Genomic DNA, 20,932 nt, shown 5'->3' on the forward strand with positions numbered 1-20,932 from the left:
AATATATCTATCTTATTAGCCTGCAATATCTTGTGTCATCTTCATATTAGACTTATGAATGACTGTGCAATCTATTTTCTGCTCTATTTTGTGAAATTACTAAACTTACCCATTGTGAAACTTATCCCTTCACTCCCTAACCCAATCTAAAATATTCATCCCATATCCTTTCAAAACTCCTGGGTGAAACACCAGATCTTCCTATAATAATGTAGAAGTAATGCTATAAACACCAAATGCAAACGGAATTTGTGGATAGTTATGAACAATTCCAGCTTAGATACATGAAAATCTCCACGGCACTCTAGAATCTCAGAACCGACACTGGACTAAAATGAGTGAGCTGCACCAGTCGTAAGTTACTCCCAGAATGAGAGCAAGGGCCATCAAGCTCTATTTCTGGCCTGCGACTCTTCTTGAAACCGAGTAAGGTTGCCATAAGGATGAACGAGCACTGTCTCTCCCGTCCTGATAACTCGACATCCGGTTCCTTCCTCTGAATGTGAAAGAGCCTCTCAGGAGAGCCCGGGAGTCGCCACCAGCCGAGCCCGCATGGTTGTGCCGCCAGTTGGCTGGTAAATTACGGTTCAGCATAAATCACCTTAAAGTAAACCAAATGCTTCCCGGGAAATGCCAGAGTGCAGCCAGTAAGCTTTATCGGACACTTTCGACTGGGGAGCCTCAAAAATGTCAGAACTATTGAAAGAAAAAATAAATTTGACAGGAGATGATGATATAGTAAGTTCTCGTGGGAAGGTGGGAGGATTATTTTCAGTTGAAATGCAGCAGTGAGTTTTGAAATGGTTACTGTCATCGAATATTCATCTAGCAGCTCTAGCTACAGGCAGACTTTTAAAGTCAGTAATTGAAAACTACACTCAGAAGCATAAATAACACACAAATTGCTAGGCAAAGGCTAGAATGGAGATTAATTAGCATAGCTCAAAGAAATGAGGGAATAGAATAGTAATAGAAATATTATCTCAGCTAAGTAAGCTTTAGGATAGTCTTTGAAAAATCCTTCCTAAAAGGATGACATTTTTATATATTTTACAAACACAAAGCCCTTACTATGTTCCATGAATTATTCTTAGCGATATACAATTATCAATTCATTTAATCTTCATAACAACATTATGAGGCAGGTACTAATATCTCCATTTCACAGATAAGAAACCTGATGGTGCAAGATTAGGCATTTTGAGAACCTATTACCATGAACATAATAATGTAATTTGTGCTCCTGCTTAAAGTATAAAAGAAACAGAGACTTCCCCGGCGGCCCAGCGGTTAAGACTCTACACTTCCAATGCAGGGGGCACAGATTCGATCCCTGGTCAGGGAACTAAGATCCCACATGCCACGTGGCCAAAAAAATTTTAAACATAAAAAATAAAAAATAAATAAAAGAAACAAACAAAACCTGAAACAAAACCAAAAAATGGTAATCTGTAAAGAAGATCTCAAAAATCTATGCTGGGGGAAAAAAAAATCACAAAGTCCATATTAATTTTATATTTAGATTGTGCATAGTTAATCTCAAAATCAAAGTTACCTTTGAAAAATAATACACATTAATATAACATGAGATAGTGATAGGAAATGTTTGAAATCATGCTTCAAAAATATTTATCTTTGCACTGACTAAGATAAGTTTGGGGAGAGAAAATAGATTTTACTTATACATTTATTTAAAACTCTCATAACTTTTCTCCCTTTTAATATCACCTTAAATGCTACATAAATGTATTTTGAAATTTCATTTGTAGTGGAACAGAAGAATACATTAAAATAATTGCTTATAATGTTTCCTTACTCATTGCCCAAATATAGAGCCACAATTCATGTCCTTATTATTAAGACTGAATCAGTATTTGCATTTCAGATATCTATAGACAGCGAATAAATCTTGCCAGGGAAAGAGCAGCTGTAAACTGAAATTTGGCAAAGAATAAAGGGCTCAGCTCTGAAACAATTGTGATGATGCACAATTTCACAGTATCATTCAGTTGGGCTTGAAATATTCAAGCTTAAAGAAAACAGCATGCTAAATATTTAAGGCAACACTTGGCACAAGATTCCAAATATTTTGGAACCAATATGTTAGGACTCCTTAAAAGCAGAAACAAATACTCCAACATTTGGCAAGGAATAAAGGCTTATTAATCAACAGGTCATTACTGTATTCTGAAACTTCCCACTCAACTCTCAGATGTAAATCTGCAAAAAGTGTTAAGGCACAAGCGGTCACAGAACACAGCTGGAAAGCCATAGGCCAATGTGATAAAGCCAATAATTATAAACCAGGGAGGAGGTGATTCAAAGACTCATGAACCATGTCTAAATTAGAATGGGAAGCAGACACATCCTTGCATACGGCTCCCTTGGCATCAAAATTATACAAATTAGCAATCTAAACCTCCCACCTTAGAGCAATGTCCCTCCATTATTTAGGAAACGAAGAAGAAAGGAAAAGTATATTCCTAAAACTTCCTAAATTACCAAGAAAACAAACAAACAAAAAACTCCATACAACAGGAGTCACATTTCCCGAGGGTATACAGATTTGTGTGTCATCCTAATATTGGGAAAGGTCTTCCATGGAAGCAATAATGCCACCTCAAAATTCACAGGTGGGTGCAAGAGGGTGACCTGGCTTCCTCAAGGCAACCCCAATACCCTTTCCTCTGTGGAATTCCTTAGAACTGCACTGTCCAGTATAATAGCCACTAGCTACATGTGGCTATTGTGAACTTAAAATGTGTGTAGTCCAAATTGAGATGTGCTGTAAGTGGAAAATGTACACTGGATGTCAAGGACATACTGTGAAATAAAAGAATGCAAAAATATCTCATTAATATTTTTATATTGATTACATGCTGATAATATTGGGGGTATACTGGGTTAAACAGAATATATTGTTAAAATTCATTTTACCTGTTTCTTTTTACTTTTTAAAAAATGTGTCTCCTTGAAAAGTTTAAATTATATATATACTTCGCACTATGGTTCTACGGGACAGTCTAAAAGTTCCCTGGGGATGTGTTCCTCATTTCTTTCCACCTGAACTCTAGAAGGGTTTCAGGTACCCCATCAGGTTGCCAATTAGCCTGGCTGTTCCTGAATCTCACAGGACCCAGCTTCTGCCAGGTACAACATGGGAAGTCCCAGACTCCTTGAGCAAGAAATTGCTTTTTAGTGATGCCACGGAGCAACCATCTGATTGGCCAAATGTCAGCATCCAGTAACAGGGAGATAAATAAATGAGGTCTCAAGGACAGGACTATTCATGACTTCAAATCTTTAACTTTCATTCTGGAATTGATGGTAAAAACTAAAAAGTCAAATGCAGAGCATAATGTTCATAACATGGTACAGCTCACTCACAGTGAAGCACTGTGTTAGTGCAAATCACTATTTCAAGTTCATAGTGAAGATTTTTGATCACAGAAATCTCTCAGATTCTCATTTTTTATAGCATAAATTTTGACTGAGTTCAGTCAGTTTGCAAGACATGAATTCCAAAACAGCTGTCTGGTTTTTAAACATCTGTATTTCAAATGTAAAAATTCAAGTCAATTTCTATATCAATGTTTACTTAGTATTTAGATATACAAAATATATGCAGGTAGTTTTCAAGTAAGCTCACCCATAAGGTATTATATACTTATATATCAAACACAGTCAAGTAGCATAGAGATCCTCATTGCTTAAATAGATTACTTTACACAAAAAAGAAAAGGACTGGGCAAAAAACCTGATAGTACTAGGATTATGCATGATTATCTCAGTTCAGTCTATTGATAAACTGTGCCCTAATCACTTCAATTCCACAAAGTATTTTAATACAAATTAAATACATTAATATTGAAACAATCTTATTTATTTAAGCAGACAGGCTGTGAAAAAAAACCCAGCATGGGGGCTTCCCTGGTGGCACAGTGGTTGAGAGTCCGCCTGCCGATGCAGGGGACACGGGTTCGTGCCCCAGTCCGGGAAGATGACACGTGCCGCGGAGCGGCTGGGCCTGTGAGCCATGGCCGCTAAGCCTGCGCGTCTGGAGCCTGTGCTCCGCAACGGGAGAGGCCACAACAGTGAGAGGCTCACGTACAGGAAAAAAAAAAAAAAAACCCAGCATGGAACTTAATTTTATTTTTTATAGAACACTTTGTAATTTGTAAATACCTTAAAATTAATGCTAGCAATTAATAACAATGGACAAAATAATAAGCAAAGAAAATACGCTATGCTTAGCGAATGACCAAGAAATAATGAAGACTATGCAAGTTAATTACAAATGGATGCTTAAGGAAAGGAACTTAAATATAAATGGATAGTCTTGTTGCATTCCTTCCTTCCTTCATTCACTCAAACATTTATTCATCCTGTGCCAGGTATTGGACCAGACACTGGAGATAAAATGGTAAACAAACCAAACTCTGTAGCAGCCCTCACAGAACCCTCAGTTTAGCAAGGTAGTTACACTTTAATAAAATAATCTGGCCTCCCTGAAGAAGTAATGCTGGAGCTGCAGGCTGAAGGATGAGAACAAGTTACCAAGGCAAAATGGGGACAGCAGAGTTTTCCAGGTAGGGTAACAGCAAATGCTCTGATCCTGTGGCAGTGGGGGGCATGGACCTAACACACAGTCCACAGAATGTTCAGGGCTGGGACCCTGAGGACAAGCGCCGGCGTGGTACAGGACCTGGAGCTCAGAAAGAGGTCTTGGCTAGAGGTGTAAAACTCATGTGGATAGAGAGAATAACGGAAGCACAGCTGTGTCTCCAGAACACAGCTGAGAGACAACCAATAGTCAAAGGCTGCTGAGAAGAAAGATAGGATTCAAAACATAGAAGCGGGGCTGGGCTCCGCTGTGGGAAAGGACTGCCTTTTGAGTAGCAGGAGGGAAGGAATATTAAAACTTTGGGCATTTTTTGGCTTGTTGAATCGAAAGATTCAGTGGAACCAATCTCCACTGGACAACGAAGCCATGGAAACACAGTATTTGGGTTCATCTGGGCTGGGATTTTGTCAGGCAAATGGATCAAAAATGCAGAGGGCAAGGGAAATTAAGGATTTAAAAGAGTGATAGATTCTAAACTGGCTAAGAATGGAAATAAGGGAAGGAAAGTGTTGATGGATTGGTAGAAAGTGGCCGGGCCAGTTGCTTTACAATGTTGTGCTAGTTTCTACCATACAGCAAAGTGAATCAGCTATATGTATACATATATCCCTCCTTTTTTGGATTTCCTTCTCATTTAGTTCACCACAGAGCACTGAGTAGAGTTCCCTGTGCTATACAGTAGGTTCTCATTAGTTATTTATTTTATACATAGTATCAATAGTGTATATATATCAATCTCAACCTCCCAATTATAAAGCAACTACACACCAATAAAAATTAATTTAAACAATAAACAATAAGACCCTACTGTATAGCACGGTGTACTCTACTCAGTACTCTGTAATAACCTTTGTGGGAAAAGAATCTGAAAAAGAATGAATATACATATATTTATGTATAACTGAATCACTTTGCTGTATACCTGAAACTAACACAATATTTTAAATCAACTATACTCCAAAAAAATTTAATAAAAAGAAAAGAAATGAAAGAAAGTGGCCGGGCCAGTAACCAGACATTGCCATGAGGTCACAGTACAACCACTGTGGAGGTACGTAAATCAGGAAGCTAGAAGGAGAGGAGGTCCTGCTGAGAATAAAGTGGCTGATGCAGTAGTTTCGGAAATAGAGCAACTACTGCGGATGCATGATCCACGGCGTGACCATGAGAGTAGGTGGTTCAGTGAGGAAGGTCAGAAGCAGGTTGAAGATCCAAGGCCACAAAGTCGGGCAGATCCTCCAGGCAAACACTGAGGGCACTGGGAAATTGTAAAGGGTCTGCGGTGAGAAGGAAGACCGTCAGCCACATGTCAAATGCTCAGTGAATGCGGGGAGATGGCCCTGCGAACAGTGGAGAGGAAGAAGGGATGGAGAGAGCTGAAGAGCACCACCTTCAGAAGAGCCCGTCTTTGCTGTCGTTTTGTTGTCGACATCTTCTCAAACAACCAGTATGAGGAGTAATGACCTAGAAGCAAAACTATATCCCAGCGTGACAACAATCTCTCCACCCATCCCTAAAATACATGAGATTTGAGGAAATAAGGCCACCACTTGAGAAGGCTACAAAGAAGTGGTGCCTCAGAAGAAGACAGGTCTCAGTGAAAGCAGGAGGTGCTTGGAGTTTTTCAGGGTGAGGAAGATGACACAGCACAGCACATGTATGTTCCTGGTGCAACAGTTCCACGTGGCACAGGGGAAGTTTGAAAAGTGCGCAAGGGGGTGCCTGTGCCCCAGCAGAGAAGGAAAGTCCATCGCAGAGATGATGGTGCTACGGAGGACAGATGGCAGTGGGATCAGAGTTGATCAGTGAAAGCAGAGATGGCAGATCTAAAGTAAAAAATCATTTGGAGAAGAATGCACATGGATCCTATTAGCCAGAAATAAATCACTTGGCTTAGCTGGTGGCAGACAGATACCATGGTCTCTACGCGCTATACTGGCTGGATGCCAGATCCAGAGCAGGATTTCCCAACCTCAGTGAAACTGACATTCTGACATTTTTCGCTATGGTCACTATCCTGTACATTGTTAAGACGCTGACCAGGATCCCTGGCCTCTACCCACTAGATGCCAATAGCACCCTCGATCCTGGTGACAATCAAAAATGATGCCAGATATTACACAATGTACCCTGAGGGCAAAATATCCCCCACTGAGAGTCACCCATCTAGAGCAACACTCACTTGGGGAGCACAGAGGCACTAAACTGGCTGTAGCAATGCCTCCGTTTCTGAACACACTTTTGGAACTAGTCATCTCTAATAGCTTCAGAGTCATGGAAGAAAGCTGGTCTCATTATTTCATAGACATACTCAATTCTTAGTATTTAAAAAGAAGGCATTTCCCAGGCTTATCACCTCTCTCATTCTTTGCTTTGAGGATCCCTTTGACGGTTTCCTCGAGGATGATGAAGACTTGCCTCCACTGAGAATATTCAAAGGAATACCCTGCATTTTCTTATTGACTGCCCCCTCAGTTCTGGGAATGTGCCAGGCTCCTTCCTGCCTGAGGGCATTTCCCCATGTCTTTCCCACCCTTCAAATCTCAGGTCATAGAGCACTGCTTCAGGAAGGTACTACCTCATTCTATCAATCTTTCAAAGCACTTTCACAATTATATTTGTGTTGTTACTGGTGTGATTTGTTTAATATCTGTTTCCTCCATAGAATATATATTTCATGAGAGCAGGAACCTTATTTGTTTTATTCACTGCTGGATCCTCTGCACAAATAAATATCTGTTAAATAAGTACTAAAGTAAAATCTTATGAGTATTTTAAGAATACATATTAGTCACCCTAAAGTGATTGCTTTAAAGGGGACAATAATCATATATATGTATAGTTTTCTGATTATTTTTTAAATCACATACCTTTAGAGACATCTACCTTTTGTTTGAGGGAGGTTAGCATCCTAAATAAGAAAAAGATAAAAAATAGTATCAGGGCTTCCCTGGTGGCGCAGTGGTTGAGAGTCCGCCTGCCGATGCGCGGGACACGAGTTCGTGCCCCGGTCTGGGAAGATCCCACATGCCGCGGAGCGGCTGGGCCCGTGAGCCATGGCCGCTGAGCCTGCGCGTCCGGAGCCTGTGCTCCGCCGCAACGGGAGAGGTCACAACAGTGAGAGGCCCGCGTACCGCAAAAAAAAAAAAAAGTAGTATCAAAGAATCCTTAAACATACCTAAGTTTGGCCAGTAATTATATCTCAGTGGTTAGCCCCTGTGCTACCATACTAAACTCACACACACACTCTCAGACTGGTTTGCTTAATTCTTCAAATACACACTGAGCCCCTCCCTGTGCTTGGTCCTAGAATGTGCGGTGTGAGGATTTCAAGTCACACATGTCTCGCTACACAAGCAAAGACGTATCCTACAGTACCAACCTGAGGAAGCGTTCAGATGGCATTCTCCAGCTGGGTTCCTCAGGGTCTCAGCCTTAGAAATTTGCAGAGGAGTCGGCAAGCATTCCAGCTGAATAAAAAAAAACAAGAAAGAAAAGCACAGTGAGCTAAATGCAAAAAAGCACACTCTGGGCCTTAATGATGCTAATGCTTTAGAATGCTAAGGAGGCACCTTGGAGGGTTTTATCATCGAGATATAACAATCTGACTGAAAGCTCTTATAATAGGCAATGGTTTGGAATGCTTCTAAATTTTAAAGTTTTTTCACCTTACTGGAACTTCAGCGACTAAGAAGTCAAAATGTATTTGAGAACCAAAAATAGCTAAAGTAAGAGTTACAGTAAAAATTAAAACATCAGACAGCCAAAGGGAAAAATTAAGATTTGATAAAATACTGCTATGATTTATGTCAGAGAATGTTTTGCCTATGTTCTCTTCTAGGAGTTTTACTGTGCCATGTCTTATATTTAAGTCTTTAAGCCATTTTGAGTTTATTTTTGGGTATGGTGTGAGGGAGTGTTCTAACTTCATTGATTTACATGTGGCTGTCCAGCTTTCCCAACAGCAGTTACTGTAGAAATAAAAATAAACAAATGGGACCTAATCAAACAAGCTTTTGCACAGCAAGGGAAACCATAAAGAAAACAAAAAGACAACCTGCAGACTGGGAAAAAATATTTGCAAGCAATGTGACCAACAAGGGCTTAATTTCCAAAATACACAAACAGCTCATGCAGCTCAGTATCAAAAAAACAAACAACCTAATCAAAAAATGGGAAGAAGATCTTAATAGACCTTTCTTCAAAGAAGACATACAGATGGTCAACAGGCATATGAAAAGATGCTTGACATTGCTAATTATTAGAGAAATGCAAATCAAAACTACAATGAGGTATCTATCACCTCACACTGGACAGAACAGCCATCATCAAAAAGTCTACAAATAATAAACGCTGGAGAGGATGTGGAGAAAAGGGAACCCTCCTACACTGTTGATGGGAATGTAAATTGGTGCAGCCACTATAGAAAACTGCATGGAGGTTCCTTAAAAAACTAAAAATAGAGCTACCATTTGATCCAGCAATCCCACTCCTGGGCATATATCCAGAAAAGAGAAAAACTCTAATTCGAAAAGATACATGCACACCAATGTTCATAACAGCATTATTTACAGTAGCCAAGACATGAAAGCAACCTAAGTGTCCATCAACAGAGGAATGGATAAAGAAGATGCAGTATATATATACAATGGAATATTTCTCAGCCATAAAAAAGAATGAAATGTTGCCATTTGCAGCAACATGGATGGACCTAGAGATTATCATACTAAGTGAAGTAAGTCAGACAGAGGAAGACAAATATTTTATGATATCACTTATATGTGGAATCTAAAAAAATAATACAAATGAACTTATTTACAAGATTCACAGACATAGAAAACAAACTATGATTACCAAAGGGAAAGGAGGGAGGGATAAATTAGTATGCGATTAACAGATACACACTACTACTGATATATATAAAATACATAAACAACAAGGATTTACTGTACAGCACAGGGAACTTATATTCAATATCTTGTAATAACCTATAATGGAAAAGAATCTGAAAAAGAATATAAACATAATCTATCTATCTATATATATATATATATATAAAACATTGAATCACTTTGCTGTATACCTGAAACTATCACAATATTATAAATCAATTAACTATATTTCAATTTTTAAAAACTGATAAAATAAAGTTGCAGAGGCTAAGCCACAAATATTAGTTGACTTGTCCTTTAGTGAAGTTAAAATCAACTACGTCTTGGGCATCTACAGAAAGACGATTTTCTATTCAAGGAGTGAATTTCTGAAAAATAGAAAAATAACATATAGAAAGGATGAAAATTATAAGGAAATGGAAAACAGATTTTTACAGGAGCTTTAGGATTAGCATAATTGGAAATATGTAATTGGATGAAGTTGTCAGGCTTGAAATCACTCCTTGGCTATATATTCATTCAATCTCACAGTCCGCACCCCAGCCTTTGTTTTCAATCATTGTTGTAACTCTAAACAGAGAAGTAAATTATTTGAAAAGTCTGGGATGTGCTCCATGACTATGCTTTACAACTCTCATTAGAAGGTCTAGCTCCCATTTTCTAACACACCCAAGCAGCAAAATTAATTCCAATTTGGATAATCTTAAACAGGCTCTCTTCTAAGTTTCATTTTGAAAAGCAATACAGTGTAAAAACACTTATGAAAAGAATGTGTAAAGCTGTGCCTATTTCTGCTGATTTGTATAAAAGAGAGATCTATGATTTCCAATCTAACTAATATATAGTATTTGTTACATTGTATCCAAACCCTCATACTATAGTAATTCACATAGATATATCATAATTTGCTGAGAATTCCACTGTTACCGAACAGATTGTTTCAAACATTTTTCATACATTTATACTTATTTCTTGCTTTCTCTTTTTAATTACTGAAAATAGTATTATCTATACTTTCATTTATTTCTAATTTAAGTTTTGACAAATCTAAAAATGAGCATCGTTTTCAATTGATCCATTACAACTGGCAGTAAAAAGGATCAGAATAATTCAAGGCACGTTGTTTCATTAGCTAAGAGACTTTCTTAGCAACCTACCACTGCTACAGATTCCTTTCAGAAACTAGGTTATAAATTCCAGGCTCTTATTGCCTAACACAAACACTAACAGAGATGGACACCTGAGCATTAAGATGGCATAAGAATATTTATTACTACAGAGAGGTGAAAAAAAACCTTAATCTTTTGGAAAGTCTAATATTTTTAAATGCTCCCAATAACAAGGTGAATGTAGAATAAGAATCCTAAAAGTTAAAATAATCCAAAATTAAAGGACACTTTTACCTTGATATTTTTCAGACATTCCAAACATGACAATTAAAAATCTTAAGATAAATTCCCTTATTGTTTGGAGATCAACTCACTAAATTAGCTCTCCTCAGAAACTATCTAATTATAATCTGCTCCATTCTACAATGTTTAGTGAAATGAACACCATTTTAAAGGTGAGTTAAAATGAGTTAAAGGATGACTCAACCCCTGAATATTACTGTTATTTACTATTTTTACTACATATTATTTACAACTTACTACATATATTTTATATAAATTGTATCACTAGATTATAACTTTCTTTTTGTATAAATAACATTTGTTTTTACATTTTGTTTATTAATTCTATTTTATATTTTAAGTTTCCCTTACATGACGCATGTCTTCTAGCCAGCCAGACCTCTTTATCCTCTTGTCTTCTTGCACTTTTTCCTGTGTCTGGGATGTGGGTTCCTTCTTAACTCAAGGCTCTTACCTTTTCCCACGAGCCCAGGGAAATCCAGGCCAGTCTCCTGCCTTTCCCCTCCTTGGAATCCAGAAATGGATTCAGCGCTGGGCCAATTTGGTGGGGCCATAGGAGGCAGAATAGTAGGAAAAAAGGGCTAGAGTTGCTCTCCAAGCATGTAGCTCTTAGGGCTGCTCACACCCCATTAGAGATATAATGACATTTAGCACAAGCCCTAAGGGTAGTGCTATGTGGGGTTGGGAGCCTATGAGGTGGCTCTTTTTCTACTGAATTGAGAGTGATCACCTTCAAGGTCCCTTTGTGACCATCTACAATTTTCTGAGCCTGTTGGCACCATGGAATCAAATCATCATATGATGAATTATATTCATCTCAGCCCCCCACACCCATGGCCCTAAAACTATCAAGGCAACACATTCCCTTCCACCAAATTAGCCTTTGTGATCACCTGTGCAAAGAGTATGCAACTCTGCTCTGTCTGCTTCCACTCAGGGCACAATGCTTCTCCCAGCCTTGCCTCACTATAAGGACCAGCACTCCTGAGGTCTCAGATCTGCTCCCTCGGCCCACCTGTTCCCTAACCAGGGTCCACACGTGTCCCCTCAAGTCCTGGGCATCCATCATTCAGCCCCAGATCAAATGAAATCCCTGAGGACTAACCATCACCATCAATGTTGCACAATTAGGGCAGAATTCGATATAGCTTGGTCAAAAATACCTCCAAAATTGTGGAGATTTTTTTTTCACTGATTCATGAGATAAATCTTTCTTGAAGAACTACTTTATGCAAGACCTGGAGCTGGGTTCCTAGGATACAGTAATTGATACATGAGTTTTTCCTTTCACAGGGCTTGTAGGGGGCCACAGTGGACAGCAAGGAGTGGCTTGAGAGTATTTTAGCCTTCACAATCATCATTCATCTCTCTCAAAGCAATCCCAAGTAAGCATGCAGCCCAGAGCACAGCGTGATCTGCTATGCAAACACAGCCTCAAGACCAGCTCCTAGCCCTTCCCTTCTAAACAAAAGGCTGCCCTTCAGTCCCATCCTGGCCCACTGCCAGTGCCTGTAGAATTCATTCTTTAATCATAATTGTGATAAGTGCAAGGGGCTCTAAGCACAGCTTCCTCATCTTAAAAATAGTAATACCCACCTCATAGAGTTGTTGTGAGGATTAAACAAATTGGAATTCTCAGAAGGTGCCTGTCACATGGTGTTAGTTGTTGTTATTGTTGTTGTTTTAGTACTATTTATGATTTATTATCGTTTTACATAGGAGGAAACTTGGCCCATCCTGTGTGATCAGAAAAGGGGCTTCCTTGAGGATGTGACATCTGAGCAGATCTCTGAAAGATAATTATCAACTGGGTAAGAGGTGGGGAAAGGGATTCTGGGAGGCATCCTGGGCAGAGCCAACAGCCCGGGCAAAGGTCCTAAAGCAGAAAGAAGCAGGGCCTATCAGAGGCCACAGGGCAGATCACACAAGCAGTGTTAAGAATACTGCTTGGTCATTATCCTGACACTAGTGGGAGTCCACTGAAGGTTTTAAAGCAAGAGACTTGCACGATGCGATCTGCATTTAGAAAGATCACTCTGGTCGTAGTTTGGAAGCTATTGCAAAGGTAGAAGAGTTCCCAAAGGAGTAAAAGGCAACCTTGGACTTCCCTGGTGGCACAGTGCTTAAGAATCCACTTGCCAATGCAGGGGACGCGGGTTCAAGCCCTGGTCCTGGAAGATCCCACATGCCACGGAGCAACTAAGCCTGTGCGTCACAACTACTGAGCCTGTGCTCCAGAACCCGCGAGACACAACTACTGAAGCCCGCGCACCTAGAGCCCATGCTCCGCAACAAGAGAAGCCACCGCAGTAAGAAGCCCACGCACCACAACGAAGAGTAGCCCCTGCTCACCGCAACTAGAGAAAGCCCGCGTGCAGCAACAAAGACCCAATGCAGCCAAAAATAAATATTAAAAAAAAAAAAGGCAACCTTGTACTCTTTGGCCCATTGTACAAGGGTAATCACCAGGTCACACAATCAACCTCTCCCCAACAGCAAAACCTCTCTGGCTTTTTGTCTGAGGGATGGCATCTACTTTCCCTCATCAGACATTTATCCTGACCAACCGTGCCAAGTACTTTTCTCCTGGGCCTTGTACCTGGCTGGCACTAACTCACTGGTTGGCTGAAATTAAATCCCCTGTTCAAATGGGCTCAACTCTCCCTTTCAGGGCTTGGTAAGTTTAGTGCTGGCGTCTAAGGAGAAACCTTAAGGTGGGGAGAAGGTGAGACCAAGTGTGAGATTTACCTGGCTTACTCGACCCTGACCAGTGTCCACACATGCATGAACTTGGTACTGTGAAAGAGTGAACACCTGTTCTTCTACCTGCCCAACCTCCCACAAGGTTCTGTTGGTATCGAGCACCTCCCACCACCCAGCCTTAGCTGATGGGTCTAAGAGTCCCGGTGGAACCCAAGCTGAGCCAATCAGAGCTCTTCTCTGGGATTTGGAATTAGAACCACCAGTCTCCAGATCAGTTGTGCTGCTCACTTGCAAGTAGAAAACAATACAGGAACTGACAGAGATGCTCCTTTTATACTAATCCTATCATCATTAAAATTTTTATATTTTGTTAATCATCTCTGAAATATTACATTAAAATATTATTTATCTTGATCATCTAATTTTTTGATGCCCTCTTAAATTTTGCACCTCGCTCCAGTCTCAATTCTGTCTTCCGCCATGTGGATTAGGAAACCAAGAAAACAATTCTGCAGGAAAGAAACAGCAAAAGAAGCAAGTGTACAGAGAAAAAGTTACAGGCAAGAGATGGAAAGAGAGGACATTCTCGATTTTCCATGCATTCTTGCCTCCGGGAGTACATGAAACAACCTAGATTTTTATAATAAATTCCTTGTTTTATTTAGGCTAACTCAGCTGAGGGTTAAGATTCCCAAGAAATTCAATTAGCGTCCTACCTAAGATTTTGTTTGTGAAGAAACGGGAGTGGGCGGCTCTGCTGCTTTAAAAACACATACAGATGCACATATTCGCTTATTATGAGCTTATCTGAAAACTTAACCACCGTTTAAACTTTAAATCTTGCTTCTATGAGAAAATGCACTCCAAGAACTCCCCCGAAAACAAGGGTTTAGATAACTAATGTTCACATTTCGATGACATTTCATGCTGTTTCCCCTACATTCTTTAAAAGGCCAAGCTCCTGGAGACTCAATTTTAACTGCTTTTTTACACAAATTCATTAAGAAGAGGCAAAATAAAAGGTTTATGCCTGTGGCTTACTGGTCAACCACCAAATATACAAAATATTATTTTCGTAAACAGAGAATTTACTGACTTCACTAAATATCATTCAAAGGCAAGAAATATATTTATTAAAATAGTTAAGAAAACGTATGTTAAAATTTTAAGTATCTTTTGATCAGCGTTTTAGCTCAGCTTAATGAACTCGGGAAGGGAGTAGGGGATTTTCCTCTGCAGCATAACTACTATAAAAGAACAAGGTAGGTAGAATTCTTTCTATTTATCAGAGTAGAGTTTGGCTGTGGTACTTCTCAAAAGATGTAATGTCCCCCCAAAAGACTGGTAACACAAATATCAGTCTTTGTGGTTAAAAAAACATAAAATAAAACAAATATTTTATGAAATGGTGCCATGTTCACATATCAACTTGCTGTCATGATAGATGGCCCACCCTGAGTCACCCACTCTGGGCTAGTTACTTACCTTTTTCAAGTCTTTTTTTTTTTCACTTTCTAAATATACAGATAATAGCACCTCCCCCCAGAGCTGTACGATACATGGAACATACCTAGCTCAAAGACTGATACATCACAGGCTCTCAGTAAACATGAATGTGTCTCCTTTTATTATACGTACAAATATGAATCACACAGTGGTTTGCTTAGGTGACAGGTATGTAGGTGAATTTTTACTTTTGTTTCATTTTTTTTGCTAATGTAGTTCACATGCTAAGTACTAAATTTTTTTTTTAATGCCAAAAACATCAGCAACCCTCCCAGGACTGTTCTCAGTGCAATGATTCAGGCCCCTACTCTAAGCCCTCCAGCTGAAGCTTGCACTCACCTCAGGAAACACAGCAAACATTTCTCAAAACTATAGCAATTCTTTTGCATAACTGAAATTATTCACTGGCCTCACACTGAGGAAATGCTTATTAGTGGAATTCCCTCTTTCACCGGTGAGTTTCTTTTCAAATATAACCTGTTTGGTGTGTACGACTGATGAGGTTTAACCTTTATAGTTTTTATTTTTATTAAGATGTTTCAAGCTTGTCAGAGCTTCACCTAGACAAATTTTTGAAGTGAACATTAAAAATATAGTATTTTCAAAGAAAAAATTATCGTATTAATCCATAATAGTATGAAAGGGAAAAGAAAAAGTGTCTCATAGGTCAAACTTGATTACATGCAAAGAAAGACCAGATAGACTAACGCAGGTTAACATGATCAACAAACATAAAATACTAAAAAATTAATTATTGGATGTATACTAATAGATGAGAAACTGGTTAATTCTTGTTATTCTCATATATTTGTTTAATAACGTTTCAGTATTACACTCCCTTTAAAAATACTTGATGATTTTTTAAAATATTAGTTATTCATGATCTCAGCAATCCATAGTAATTAAGGGGAAATAGCACCACGTTTTAAGCAGCGTTTTAAGCGGACAAAAGTAAAATGCAAGAGATACGGAGGTGGTTTGCAGGACGAAAGCCCAGAGATTTTTAAAAAATGAATTATAGGGATAAGTCTTGACCATGAAAAACTACCTATATTAAATGATTCAATATACTTAAGGCTTGTTGATCCCAAACAACAAATTACATAAAATTAATATATCTTGAAAGGAAATGTTGCTTCTAAGCATAAAAGAATTAGAACACATGCAATAGGCCCAATCATTATTTATTTATGTATTACCTATGGTGATAATTTATCTTTAATTCCGATTATTTCATAAATTGGTGTATTTTTAACACCAGTAAATTAGTATATTTTAACACTGGTACACCATCATGTGGTGTGTAATAAGTGATATTAGTTATCCCTTTAGTCTGAAAGGCAAATATTCAAGGGTACCCCATGGCATACTTTCCTGTATGGAACATCATTCCTAAAGGTTAACAAGGATGCCTGCCCTTTCAGAGAGTGAAAACATCTAAGCTCTCCCTCCAAATAAAAAAGACGTGAGATGACTTAACTCTAACAGGAAAGGTCCAATGTGTAACTAAAGCACAGTTCACTACCTGAACAGAAATTTAGGCCAAAAGAACACAACTGACCCATTCTTACAAAACCCTATAACCCTGTTAATATATAAGAAAAAAAACATAATCATTCAGAATATATTCCTGAGATCATAACGTTAAAGCCTCTCTATTAAACAGCTGCTATTCTCTTTTAAGTTAAAAGTTTAAATTATAACTAATAACCACTTTACCTACTACCATGAGCCACACTTTCCTTTGAGTGCTATTACACTAGGAGGCACTTCACATGCATGCTCTCATTTAATCCTCACAACAACCTGAGGTAGAAGATATTATTATTTTCGTTTTATTAGGGATAAGTAATTCACAAAAGGCACAGGACTAGGAATTGGTAGTGTCGGGGATCAAAACTGTTTGACTCCAAAGCTTGTACTCTTAATTATTCTGCTCTAATCCCAAATTTTATAATAAATCATAAAACTACTACTTTTGAAGACATACTAAAATCAAAATACATAGATTATGTGAAAATTACAGAAGAAATATAGCAAGTTCTTCTTAACAATATAAGCCACAAATAGGTATATAACGATACCTATTTCTTATAATTCTATGAGAGGGGAGAAAAATCAGGAGGCAAAAGGTTAGATATCTTTTTGCAGCTGGATTTCACCAAAGGTCACCAGGACACATAGCCAGTATAAACTGGCCCAGCACAATAATCCCAGATAAACAGGTGTTTATAATAGGGAGAGAGCAAACTCTTTTTAAATTATGGAAAACATGGAATCATCAATTGTTTTGAATAGGGTGATATGAAACCACACGTCTCATAGTTAGGAAAGGAGAGCCAATATGCATGGATTCCATGAAAGCTCGTGCAGCAGAGCTTCGAGGTCTTCTATACTATTCTATTTAACACTTTACATACTTGAAAGCACCTAGTATAGTGCTTGGTACACAGTGGTGCTCAATAAACATTAGTTTGACTCTCCTTCCTTGTTTCCTAGATAAAAAGATAGAGGGCACACTGTGCAAAAGTATAGATAAGAGCATAGCTGGAAGAGAAACTGAACAGGTTGGATGACAGTCAGCCTCAGGTAGAATCTGACAAGATGAGGTTAACAGGGCCCAAGAAATGCTTCTGTATTTCATTAAAAAAATAATTATCAACATGGAGGAATTGTAGCTTAACAGTCACATGAGGTTTTCTAAAAAACCCTAGGAATTTGCACGACTATGAATAGTTGTTATATTTTCAATAAATAAAGTATTTATACGGCAACAAGAGAAAGATGAATGACTCCACAGGAAATAACGGACAAAAAGCATAAATAGGTATATCACCAAACTAGAGATATAAAGGAACAGTAAACATAAAAATGTTCACTCTGGTTAGTAATAAAAATGCAAACCATTCCAACCATTAACAGCCAATTCCTTCTAATCACATTGGCAAAGAATGATGATGGCCAATGGGAACAAGGAAAATGACACTCATATATGCAGGCAGGTATGTAAATTAGTACAGTCATTTGAGAAGGCAATTTGTAAATATGTATCAAAGGCCTCAAAATGGGCAAACCCTTTGATCTAGAAATTCCACATCTAAAAAATCTACCCTATGGAAATAATCAGAGAAGTGTACAGGAGTATATGTGCAAGGGGGTTCACTGGAGTGTTGTTTATATGAGCAAAACATAGAAGCAATCTGTATGTTCAGGATGAATTAAATAGCGTATATCTTTCAATGAAGAACCAAGCAGTAATTCAAAATGACTCTGGAGAAATATACTTATTAACAAAACATACATATTTTAAGAGAGAAGTAATAAATCAATATGTATTGTATTGTGTAAAACCACTTTTGTAAAAATACATATTTTAGGTGTCAATAATTATTATCACCATGTGAAAGTTTTTTAAAATTTTGGTTACCTGTGTTTTCTAATGTTTCTACAATAACCTTGTACCTTGTATGTGTGTAATTAAAAACAAGGGTAACAAGAAAAGGAAGTTTCAATTCGTGTCCTATATCCAGCACTTACCAACCACATAACTTGAGGCAAGTCAGTAAATTCCAAGACACAGTTTCTTCCTAAAGTTGGCATAATGATAAACTATACCTCTCATGGCCAGTATAAGAATAAAATTAAAAGCAAAGGCACGTTGAAGTTATAAAGTACTTGATAAACATTGGTTGTTATTACTAGTTGACAGAAAGTCCAATAAAAGACAACCCTACAAAGAAACTGGGAAAATAAAAACTGACTCTCGGATGACGTTAAGAGAAATGTGGTGGAATGCTAGCGCTCCTGCACCTGCACAGGTCATCCCGTGTGTGGCCATGCAGCTGTTTCTGTGTCATGTTAAAGAGAAGGGCTGGCGAAGATGAAGATGATAGGACAACCTCTACTAAGCACCTGCTAAGTGTTCAGCATAGGAATTGCTTTCCATACCTTATTTCATCCATTGCGTCCTTTACTATCCTTTCTTATGGAGTAAAATATTAAAGCATAAAGAGGTCAAGTAATTTGTTAAAAGCCACACAACCAGTTAGTGGTGAAACCAAGCTTGGAACCAAGTTTAGCAGACTAACTCCAGAGTCCACACGTTCAGCACACTTAACACTAATGAAGGGAACATATTCCAGGCTGCAGTCACATCCTCAAGTGCTGAAAACATCAGCACCAAGAGCCACGGGCACCTAGTACCAGGGCCAGAGAACCAAGGAAAAATCAACTTTCTCTGACTCAGTACAATGTTTCCAAAAATCTAAGATGCCCAATGAGCAAACAAGTAACTATGCAAAGTAATATCTCCCTCACTGGAAGTCAAAAATGGGACCATAACACATTCAAGGTTGTTCTGAAGGGAACTCAAATGGCCCTAGGCCTGCATGACCCATAGAAGCCAACAGCTGGGGGTCAGTACCTGCAACCACCACTAGCTGGTGTCCCCCTCTGAGGTCCCCGCTATGGGCTGAACTGGGTCCCCCCCAAATTTACATGTTCAAGTCCTAACCCTCAGTCCCTTAGAATGTGACTATACTTGGAGACAGGGCCTTTAAAGCAGTAATTAAGGTAAAATGAGGTTATATGGGTGATCTCTAACCCAATATGACTGGTGTCGTTATAAGAAGAGGAGATAGGACACATGCAGACAAAGAGGAAAGACCATGTGAGGACACAGCAAGAAGGCAGCCACCTATAAGCCAAGGAAGGAGGCTTCAGAAGAAACTAACCCTGCCTACACCTTGATCTCAGACTTCTAACTTCCAGAACCAAGAAAAAATAAATTTGTAAGTCACCCAGTCTGTGGGGCTTTGTTATGGCAGCCCCAGCAAACTATACGGCCCCCAGGGGAGGGCACAGCCCAACAGGAGCAGGTCCTTGCCCTGGCTGCCCTCTGGCTATCACTCTGCTCCATGATTGAAATCAGTCTTTTCTAGCCACAGCTGATATGGCCTGCCCGTCTCCTCCAAGCTTCTGAGGCTCACAGGCTGTTCCAGGCCCGCTGACCACCCTACCTCCAGGTTTGGGGTAACTGGTGCTTTGCTCAAAGCTGGATCACAGGTGACTCTAAGAAATGTCAGCCTCGGAGGACCCATGGGGCCTAGACAAGCTGCCTCTCTACCACTGCTCCCTTGAGCATCTGGCTCCTGGCTTTCACATATCCAATCAGTGCTCACTGTTGCTAAATCTCACCACTCTGAGAGGAAACTTCCTAGGGATATAGTTTGTTTGTTTTACAGGAGCGCTCTCCTTCCCACGTTGCATAAGTACTGCAGAGGCCCAAGCAGAGAGGGATGAGGTCCAGAGTGTGGAAGCACAGCCTGGTCATGTGCTGAAGCACCTGCCACCTCCCCGGACTCTGACTCTGAGGCCAAGCTATGTGCACCTGTGAGCCTTCCACAAAACTTCAGGTGATTATTTTCCTCAGGTGGGCTTCCACCAAACTCCCATGGGTAACCCCACCAGTCTGTCACTAACAATTGCAACTGTCTGCAACCTTTCCAATGTAGTCCTGAGCTAGATCCACCCACACAGGGAAGGGGGAATATTGCCCATCTCCATATGCTGGGGGATGTGGAGACCAAGCCCCAGACAAGACACCTGGGTACTTGGCAGTCAAATGAATGCAGGCAAAAGCCCTTAACCATCTGATCATTTCAATGCTCTGCTTAAAACTGCTGTGATAAAAGTCAAATTCCTTAAAATGGTAACCCCACCAACATTTCCAGCCTTCTGTTCTACCATTTGATTTCTTGTTTCCTGGTCACAATCATACAGATCCACTCATCCAC

General features: G+C 39.2%; 1 protein-coding gene across 6 annotated transcripts in view; it reads right to left on the reverse strand.

Moving 5' to 3' along the window:
* KLHL32 (kelch like family member 32) overlaps positions 1–20,932 on the reverse strand; it is a 232,313-nt gene that overhangs the window by 179,696 nt on the left and 31,685 nt on the right. For all 6 annotated transcript variants that reach the window (XM_049695139.1, XM_049695137.1, XM_004264797.3 and 3 more), the window contains exon 2: positions 8,007–8,094. In XM_049695139.1, the coding sequence (XP_049551096.1) occupies positions 8,007–8,029 (23 nt within the window). In that variant the 5' untranslated portion in view covers positions 8,030–8,094. The remainder of the gene's footprint in view (positions 1–8,006; positions 8,095–20,932) is intronic.

Source organism: Orcinus orca, chromosome 12 (assembly GCF_937001465.1).
Source record: "Orcinus orca chromosome 12, mOrcOrc1.1, whole genome shotgun sequence".
NCBI lineage: Eukaryota > Metazoa > Chordata > Mammalia > Artiodactyla > Delphinidae > Orcinus > Orcinus orca.